The 10,728-nt window shown below is 34.8% G+C and overlaps 1 protein-coding gene and 1 long non-coding RNA gene across 2 annotated transcripts; both read right to left on the bottom strand.

The window, feature by feature from the left end:
• Positions 1 to 2,940: 2,940 nt before the first annotated feature.
• LOC123524977 (C-C chemokine receptor type 3-like) lies at positions 2,941 to 4,850 on the bottom strand. The gene is given in 2 exon segments (XM_053538286.1): positions 2,941 to 3,718; positions 3,721 to 4,850. Coding segments are annotated over 2 exon segments (1,368 nt in total). The 5' UTR covers positions 4,624 to 4,850; the 3' UTR covers positions 2,941 to 3,253.
• Positions 4,851 to 9,906: 5,056 nt separating this feature from the next.
• LOC123523546 (uncharacterized) lies at positions 9,907 to 10,447 on the bottom strand. The gene is made up of 2 exons (XR_006681134.2): positions 10,310 to 10,447; positions 9,907 to 10,037 (listed from the first exon to the last, which is right to left on the bottom strand). It is a non-coding gene; the product is annotated as an uncharacterized LOC123523546 (long non-coding RNA).
• Positions 10,448 to 10,728: the final 281 nt, after the last annotated feature.

The raw sequence follows: 10,728 nt of genomic DNA, 5'->3' as shown, positions 1-10,728 counted from the left end.
CCAAAACAAAATCTAAACTGTTACCGTCCGATTTTTTAGGATCCGCACTCGCCAATTACTGCAACTTGGACCGTTGACAATTTGCAAGATGTAATAACAAGACTTAGTGCTGAATACACATTTACACACACGCTGATAGCATAATTTAAGCTCCGCCTACGACAGGTACTTGTGAGATTTTTGCGAGAAGTATGAAAGCTAATCAAATTATCTGTTACGCTAGAGGTGATTGTATTCAGCCAATTAGCGCTGCAGTTACGTCTTTGACACTGTGTTTGATTGTCAACACTTGAGAGTGCAAAACCAACAATAATTCCATAAGCGTTTCTCAGTCTGGATGCAGTACTCGTTTAATTAGCATGATTTTTTAAACAAATTAGGAAAATTCAGTAGCCGGGTCGGGCTTGTACCTGCAGCAAATCGGTAGCCCGAGCTGAAATTTGGTAGCCACGGGCTGTCAGACTACCGCGAATTTCGAACACTGCGGCATTATCTATCTATTTATACTGCATTACCCCTCTTTACGAGTATTATTTGCAGCTGCGCGCCTGTACAAGAAATTTAAAAGAAGAATTGACAGTAGAATACTAGAATACACAAAAAGCTAAATTATTGAATAGAGCCTTTGAAATAAATCAAAAATATTATAAAATAAGAGTAGTCCAAAATATTAGATGTGTACATGCTCATTTTACCTTCAACATTCATTATTTTATATTTCATTTTTAATCTGCATTATAACGTCTAAAAGGGCCCTAATATCTAGAATGTAGCATTTTCTCAAACGTAAAATATACGATGTACGCAGATTTAAACAGTTTAGCCTACCGTTATTTATCATATTCTAGTAATATATATTGTTTAAATTTACGTTTAAAAACCCTTATATCCAATGTATGCCAATTGTGTACAGTTTTCAATACACATTCCGCCATTTTTCAAGCATATGCAGCAGGTTATAATATATTTAGATGCGACTTAGACGAAAAACAACGTGAACTATTTGCCAATTGATTTAGAGCGAAAATATTTCGTCTAAAATTGATTCTCAAAATAAATTGTATTTACACAACATTCGGAATAGACCAGCAATGTTGCACACCACGTTACACAGCGATACATACAGTTGAAAGAAACAACTCGATATTTATACATGAAAAGTAACTTTTATTTTGTAATTATTCACATATGCAGTTGAAAAAAGGATTATTTTCGGTGTAAGTAGTGTTCTTTCACTTTGGATTGGGTTATGTTGTTCGTAATTTGAAGAATAAAGGCGACATGATGTGTGTTCACTTCTGGCTACATGTTATAAATAGCGATCCGATAAGACCGGACATAACCGATAGACGTCAAAATGTTAAAATATGTTATGTCAGGTCTTATTGATAGGACTAAAATTATGAGCTGATAAACAAACGCTAACCTTGTTTAGCTTTTTGCCCGACCTCTCTGTTCTGCTTAACATTCTTGAATAATTTTGATTTGCTGCCATGCAAAATTTTGTCCGAAGTTCAGCTGTTCAGTTGTTTACCGAATTACCCATCTTCACCAAGCAAACAAATGACGTGACTTATACACACGCCATTACGCCGCTTGACAGAACAAATAGGCAACCCGTATCCTCGATGATTTTATTCAATAACACTCCATTCCAGATGCAATATCTTCCTAATTTGAATTGCAGAAAAATAAAATCCTGAAAAATGCTAACATGAGTCACTTTCCTTTCCTCAAGCGTTTCCGTTATAAAAACTTTTATGTAGTAATTGCAAATACGTTATGCATTCACTATACATTTGTACCATGGTCTCACGAACCTAATAAAAGTCCAGTTTATAATAATAATCGCGTAGATATGTTGTTTTTTTTTGCAGTTATTGGAAAGAACAAGTTGACGTCGTTTTAAGAAAAAAATTAAAAAGTAGTCCGCCAGGCTACAAATCACTGACTTGTATATATTTTAGACAATTCAGATTAAAACCAAGTGGGGTTTTCCCTCATGACGTCAGAGTGTAAAAATAGTCTGGTTTACCGGCCCCTCCTTCACTGTCGTAGTAAAATACATAGTACGACGGGAACCAGACAAAATAGCCGCAATATTGGTCATATTCATCCGCTTTGTTTTAGGTGCTCTTCTTTATGAGAGGATGTAGAAAGTGGATGCGCTTTGCCGTTTTGCACTAAGAAGTGACGAGCTTTCATTTTCCCGTCTTAATTCCATTGGAGGCGGAGCTTACGCACCGCCCAAAAAAACGAGATCGAGCAAAATATGAACATTTGGCTTCGGGTGATTATTTCTAACTTTTTAGCCGATCGTTTGATTGATTGCTAAACATTTTTCAACATTATGTCATGGAGGTCAATTAATAAAACTGGTGTCTCTTTATACTCATTCATCAATGTATCACAAAGGTGGAGGGCACATGACACGTTATCTTCTGTCAAACTACAAGGCGACCGGGCATCGAACATCCGGCCATTGTGCTCTACCTACTGAACTAAAGGACAGGCTTACTGTACGAATGGGGTTTTATTTGTTAAACATAGTTTTAATTCTATAAATTCTATAGGAATTCTGTAGAAATATTAGGGGACGACCATTTGATAAACACGATAAATTGTATAAACATTTAGCATTAGAAAAAAGCTGTTTTCGATGATTTTATTCTGCTAGCCTGATTATTTCAAGCACATAGTAACTTTAAGGGAAAATGATTGTTCATCTGATTGGTTTCATATCTAATACAATATTTTCCAACTGTAATGGTTATGCAACGGCGCTCATTTATCCCAACACATGTTTATGGATTCTGCAAAAGTGTTGATTTGTTCTCCACATGCAGCTGTCAACTTCTCTACACGACAGATAAGTGGAAGACGAATGACTTTAAACACAACTGATTTCTGTAAAATAATTAATGAGAACACACCCGGATATCGAACTAGCTACATTTTTTATTCACAATCTTTTGATTGGCTGTTTGAACGATCGAGTTTGCATTCCATTCATAGAGTTTTAAATAACATTTGCATTTTTAAAGTATTGTACAAGAAAAAATGAAATTATAGTAATTACAATTGATAAAGATTCAGCAAGCACATCATATGTCAAACTGCTTACTGCAAATGATTATATTCAAACGTGTTTTATTCTGCATGCTACAACCTCCGACGGCCCTTCTATTATTATACATGTGTACTGTACAGTAAAAGTATTATAACAGTATAGTTTACAGCTGTTTTTGATCCCTTATAGTCTTATACTTTCGGTATTGGCATTGTTATCAAGTTCCTCACTATAGTCCGGGCAGACCGGTTTCTTATTTAGCGTATCTTCATCTCTTTCATAAGTATCACCAACACTTGCTTTGATGCTGTTTTGTTTTGTCTGCCCAGCAGGATCAAGATTCACTACATTTGCCTCATTGTTGTCAATACCCGTCCTCGAAGATTGTCTGCTTATTGACGCTAAAGTTGATGTTGTTCCTTGACGCCGGACTCCTGAACCACTGCTTCCAAATAAGCCCTCCTTTCCTCCAGGTCGACACAGAAGAAATGCTTTCAGTTCAGCGCGATATTTTGATCCACTCATTGTATAAAGAACAAAATTGAAAGCTGAGTTGATATAACCAATAAGGTTAGTAACCGCGGATACGAACTCTTGCAGTTCCTTCAATCGTATGTATTGTATATATCAATGCACTGCCATTTATCAATTGACTCGAGCCAGTAAGGTCTATATATGTAATAGATGGACACCGGTGTAAGGGATATGAAAAACACAACACTCAAACCTATCAGCATTATTGTAACCGTCCTTGTGTCGCTCGCCTTATTCCTATGCCCTTCCCTCTTGATTATGCTTAGTTTTCTCCTTTGGTTCTGGGATTTACGTAGTTTATAGATGATGGTTGTATTTGCAACAAGTAGAACCACAAAAGGCACAAGAAAAACGACTGCAAAGTCAATCCATGTATATATTTTCGACCAAAATGTGTGGTAACCTTCGTAAAGTGGCGCACATAGACCTTGATTGTTAAATATAGGCAAATCGGATCTTCCAAATCCATAGAAAATATGCGTGTTTGATCCGAAAATGATAAGAATTAGAACTGCCACAACACCTGTTGCAGACTTTCGAGAACATCCCAACCTCACTCTGTGCGGCCACACGACGCAGATAAATCGCTCCACAGTTACTGCAACTAGAATCCAAGAGGATAATTGAAGACTCGAATATGTAAGGTACACAGAAAACTTACATCCTAATTCACTAATATATCTTACATCTTTATCCCATATTACAATTATCCATCTTCTTAATGGAGTATTTAATAGGAACAATGTGTCCGAAATCGCCAACGTCAAAAGAAACACTGCAGTTGATGATATTTTTCTCATATACCGCAGTAAAATGATTACAGTCAATATGTTACCAACTGTTCCAATTGAAATGATAATTGGAGGCACTATTTTCCACAATCGCTCCGCAGCAATACAATAAGTCCCTGGTGGCGGAGGTCCTGTAACACTAGGAGGTGGCATACAAGGTGGTCCATCATGCTGGCCCGCTGGTGGTCCTTCCTCCGCGTCGAACATACCACCTTTATCCATTGTCATATTAGCAGACAGAGTTGTAAAATCTACGTCCTTCACTGGGTTGTATATGATATATCCACCGAAATGCCTTAACAAACGTTACATAAATCAAATATTCCTACCCAAAATAAGGATTTGCAGTGAAAATGAACCAGCGATTTTATTTTATATTTAATGAAAACGTATTTAGTGTATCGAGTTTCCACTTTTATTGTTATATATATGCGTCATATAATTATCCTCCTGTCAGCTACCACGTCTTAATCATAAGTGTTAAAAGTTGGTACAATCATTATCATGAATTACCCGGATACAACATGTGAATTACCCGGATACAACATTTTTTTATTACTTGTCAAACATTACATATTTGCTATGAATATATATGTATTTCTACATGTCACATTATGCCGTCTTTTTCTCTCGTTAAAATTACTCAAGTTGACAGGGTGGATAACAGGGCTGATCGAATTATTCTGTATCATACTCCGGCAGAGCGATACACCATGCTAAATACATAGTACTTAATACTTGATATCAAGTACTAGTATTTTAACGCTAAATACTTGTACGTAATGACAAATGCTAAAAACTAAATGCTGTATGCCATATGCTTGATGTCAAATATTTCCTCCTTTGCCAAATGACAAATGCTTATTGCAAATTATTTAACTTTAGGCGTTAATTATCTACATCTCACAAACTAATAAATGTATCTTTCAATTATTAGAAATAATCATGTTGTAACTGTTTGAGCAGGAGCAAAAGCAAGTCCTTTCGATCATGCAAACGCCGAACCAACACTGTGTCTTAATATTAAGGGACAAATTTATGTTACAAAAAGGACAATGACAAAAGAGTATGATAAATAAATAAAATAAATAAAAGAGTATATAAATAACTAGAAATAAGCTTTTCGCATGCATTGTTCTGCAGTTCTCAAATAACAATTATAATTTATCATTTCATTATAAACAATTAAATATGACAGTTTTTGATATCAAGAATTAAGTGATTAGAATTTACATGCAGTAATTTGCACTTAGACTTTAAGCATTTGACATGAAGTATTTTGCATTTGAACATTTAATAATCATGTAAGCTAATTGCTATACGTTGTAAGTGCCGTCATCTCATATTATGAAATGTCAATAAAAAACACAAGTTTTAAATTGGTGGATTGTATCAGTTTCCTATTTTTAGCTCATTTTTCAGAGGGCATAAGTTGTTCAAGCCCCACTGGGACCAAATTTTTTCCCTTTTTTTTTTTTTATTTTTTTGTTCTTGTAAGTTTTTACTTTTTTCAAGACTTATAATTGATTTATTGTACAAAAGTGAAAAATTTTCATTTTATAAGTGATTTTTTTCTGTTCACAGTGAATTTACCTCTGAAACAGAAAGGGGCAGAGTTAGACATCTTTAAAAACACTGAGTTACATGCGGTAAAAGTTCTCTATTTTGCCTTTACTCTTTAGAATACATATTGTGGAAGAAATGTAGGTAGGTTTTACTTCTGCCCCAAAGTTATTTTTGAATGAAGTGAGCAAAATTTAAAACAGGATTCGACCTAAATTTTTTAATGTTGCAGTTAGAATTATGTCTCATTAAATCCTTTTACTTGAGGCATCCTAAAAAAATTGATGGTGAAATGAATTCTCTGCAAACGTTTTGGACAGTGTCCATCACTTTGAAATTTGTCTCCACTTGAGCCTGAGGAAATATCACGAATTACACAAAATTTATAAAAAAACGGCATGATAAAGGTTGTTTAAATTTTGCATACAAGTCTCTCACTGGATACATTATATTGCTGTAACATTGTTTTGAACATTTGAAATATTTACCATTAGGTGGGTCGTACCTTAAATATCTCTACGACTGGTCAGAATTACACCAAACTTGGTCAGTAGCATCTTGGCATGGACCTTTATCAAGTTTGTTCAAACGGTTCATCTTGGTTTCTTTTAGAAGCCACCTCGGCTAAAAATAGAAAATCCTTTAAAGAACTTCTCGTGAACCGTTTGATGGATCTTCATCAAACTTAGTATGTAGCATCATAATGAGGTCCTCTCTCAAATTTGTTCAAATTGGGGCACTTGGTTCCTTATTGGGGCCACTAGAGCTAAAGTTTGAAATACTTTTAAAAGACTTCTTCTTATCAAATAAGTCAAACTTAAATATAGAGATCTGAAATTAACACAAGCGAACACCTGCATATTCCTCTCATCAAATAAGTCAACATTAAATGTAGAGATCTGAAATTAATATAGGAGTATAGCGCCTTATTGAATATGTGGTGTAGGGAATGGTGGAGGATAAATCAAAATGTTTTCTTTGTTTACAGAGCGTCCTCGCTAAAAAGAATAGTAAGGACCGGTTTGGTCCAGTTTTGATGATTGACAGGCTTGGACTAAATTCTGATATTCGTTATCCGTGCCTACCATATACGTCATAAAATCCGCTATGCCTGGAGAAAGCAAGACATGAAATAATGTTGTGATGAATGGTCATATAAATGACCTTTTTAAGTTGTGAAATTTATACAATGCAGATTTCTAAAATTATCAAAACAATAGGTAAACTAGAAGATGCTTTTGTAGAAAAGCGTATGTCTCCCCAAATGCACAGTCGTATAGGCAAGTAGTCAATAGGGGACAGCAGCGAAAGTCAAAAAGACACTGATGGTTGGCTGCAATAGATGTCATCTACTTGGCATGTCCAATCATCCCACTAAGTTTCAATATTCAAGGCCTAGTGGCTCACAAGTTATAAATTGGAAACGGTTTTCCTTGTTCAGCCCCTGTGATCTTGACCTTTGATCGAGTGATCCCTACTCTGCATGTCCAATCATCCTATTAAGTTTCAACATTCCAGGTCACGTGGTTCTCAAGTTATTGGTTGGAAAGTTTTCTATTTTCAGGCCCCTGTGACTTTGACCTAGCTCAAGTGACCCCAAAAACGATAAGGGTCATCTTAACTTTAAGTCCTATCAATCTATGAAGTTTGAAGGTTCTAGGTCAAACGAATCTCAAGTTATTGACCGGAAATGGATTTCAATGTTCTGCCCACTGCAACCTTAACCTTTACTAGAGTGACCCCAAAATCAATAGGTGTCATCTACTCTGCATGTCCAATCATCCTATGAAGTTTCAACATTCTGGGTCTAGTGGTTTTCAAGTTATTGATCGGAAAAGGTTTTCCATGTTCAGGCCCCTGTGACCTTTAACAGAGTGACCCCAAAATCAATAGGGATCATCTACTTTGCATGTCCAATCATCCTAAGAAGTTTCAACATTCTGGGTGGAGAGAATTACTATAAGTCCTAGCAGCTTTCAATTCAATCCACTTGTCTTGATATTTGTATTGTATGGATGTTATATGTACGTATATTATATGTAATGTATATCTTGATAAATAAATATGTTTAAACCAACATTCTGCGTCGAGTGGTACTCAAGTTATTGATCGGAAATGGTTTTCCATGTTCAGGCCCCTGTGACCTTGACCTTCAACGGAGTGATCCCAAAATTAATAGGGGTCATCTATTTTGCATAACCAGTCATCCTATGAAGCTTTAACATTCCGAGTCAATTGGTTCTCAAGGTATTGATCGGAAATTGTTTTTCATGTTCAGGCCCCTGTTACCTTGACCTTTGACGGAGTGACCCCATCAACAAAAGGGGTCATTTACACCATAAGCCCTATATCAGATAGCAAGACAACTATTATATAACCAAATTTTTCACCGCTTGAATCTTACAAAACAACTTATCAAAACGCATGATATTACAAAGTTCGAAACATTTTATAGCTCAGTAAAGTGAAAAAATGCATTATACAGTTCTGGATAAAAACAATGGAAGTAATTGAAATTTTGTAATACGGTGACGGTGCAAAGCGTGCAAAAAGCGAACAAAACTCGAATTACGTTATAAGTACAGTAGGTTTTGATGGTAATACTTAACGTCAATATAAAATAAAATCTGTAAATAGATCCTTTTGAAGCAAAGAATGCAACCAAGAAAAAGAATAGCAGACGATATTTTTGGGCGGAAGTTTATTTTTAGATAATGCATATTCATTTTATCAATCTCGATTCTACCTTATGACATGTATGATGTTAGATTTAGGAGTTATATGATTTAAACTATATTATTGTTTCTTGTAGGTCTGTTACTACGTAGTTGTATTTCACTAAATATTGACTAAAGATGCGTAAACACAAAGACGCAAAGAGGCTATTTGTAATGAATATGCATGAGTCCAAGATGGCGGCGCCCTACTGGAATTCGTACACTTTTGATGATACCCTTGTATCCATTAGCTGCTCAGTCAAGTGTGACATGTTCACCCTAAGTGTTCCTTCCCTTGAGATGGAACTATAATAGCTTCGTCATTTTGTGCTTATCATTTTGTGTTCAAGGTTTAGAATTTAGTTTTCCAATTGTATGACATTATTAACATGCGAGGGAACATTTAAGATTATACAAGATTTAGCTGACCAAAAGGTTCCTTCTAGCGCATATGCAATTATTTGTCTTTTAAGAAAATCTGATTTTAGTATCATATTACAGATGTTTAATATCACAGTGATGAAAGTCTGTTAGTTTACTTTAATTCAATATTAAAATATTCGAAATTCCTTGCAGAAGTAGCACTCCACCGTATGTTTTCGTCACGTGATTAACACAAGCGAACACCTGTATATTATTTACACAAATTATTTCACACATTCATTTACGAAACGCAAGAAAATGATCTAGATAGGTTGAAAATGAAAGGAAACATTTGCAAACCTGAACGACAGCATTTGCAAATTGCACATATCTGATGCTATTTAAAACCATGATTTTTTGGCAAGAGTCTATTTTGAGACCATTTGTTATGATTATTTGGCAGGAGTCTATTTTTATATCATGCATATTCATTAAAATAATCTCTATTCTACAGTATCAAATATTCAATACAAGGGTTAGTACTCTATACGAATTATTGTTCCTTGTCAGCCTGCTGTTGATAACATACATTTGACGATAGATTTACGTAAAGACGTACGAACACACATTGGTTACACACACAGCCCAGTAGGCATTTGACGTCGGTTACACGTCGTATAGACGTCGGACCCCGACGTCGGATTAACGTTGGATTTTGGTTGGATTTGCAAACCGTTTAGACGTCGGATCCTGACGTTGGCTAGACGTCGCAATCCGACCATTTTCCAACCTAAATCTAACCACTTTTCAACCAAAATCTGACCAAATTTTCAACGTAATTTGCAATCAAACAAATAATCAACACATGTATTTTATCATCTTTATTTCATATTACGGCGACGTAAGTCTAATACAATAAGTCAAAAAAGTAATGCAGTAATTGAAACTTTCAAGTTTCGTCATTTTTGCATGATTCTTCAACTCCGCCAACATTTCCACCTGAAATGTATAAAATTTGACAGTTTCATTATTTAACATATACAGATATACTAGTGCTATTACTAAGAGCATAATTAATACGTGCCAAACAAATATGTAATATTTTAAATTCTATGAAAAAAATATTCTATAACTTCGTAAAATGTAATTAAATGAAATTGCTTTTTTAAAGTAACAAACAAAAATAAGTCAATTTTTTAAAAAAAAAAATACGGAATATAAATCAGTATAACTTTTAAAATAAGTATAATGTTTAAAAATCTGTTACTCACGTTGCGGATCCGTCCCTTTGTGTAAAGTATTTATAAACTTGCTCTATCTTATCCCAATAAATATCAAATTACAGGAAGACTGTGTAAACCGATGCAGGCTTATCTCGCGAATGTGTGACTAATAGACAACATGTGTAGAAGAGAAGATCTGTGTGAATTTAGAGTAATTTATACATGTGTATAGGATGCATTTTTATCTTGAACAGTTTAAAGTTCGTGAAAAAATCCGTCTCCGAAAATAGACAATCTCATGCGATATTGTAACATAATTAAAATAATGTTTGTTGTGAGAATGAACTATTATTAATAAGCACATGTCCAGGCCTTTATGAAAACAAGTAAATATCTTTAAACAATACTAGCAAAATTATACCAGTTAGTTTTATAACTAAAAGCATTTATCAGACTTTCTATCCAAC

This window comes from Mercenaria mercenaria, chromosome 3 (genome assembly GCF_021730395.1).
Source record: "Mercenaria mercenaria strain notata chromosome 3, MADL_Memer_1, whole genome shotgun sequence".
In the NCBI taxonomy this organism is placed as follows: Eukaryota; Metazoa; Mollusca; class Bivalvia; order Venerida; family Veneridae; genus Mercenaria; species Mercenaria mercenaria.
The sequence above is the reverse complement of the archived record's forward strand: the minus strand, read 5'-3'. Positions and strand labels throughout refer to the sequence as shown.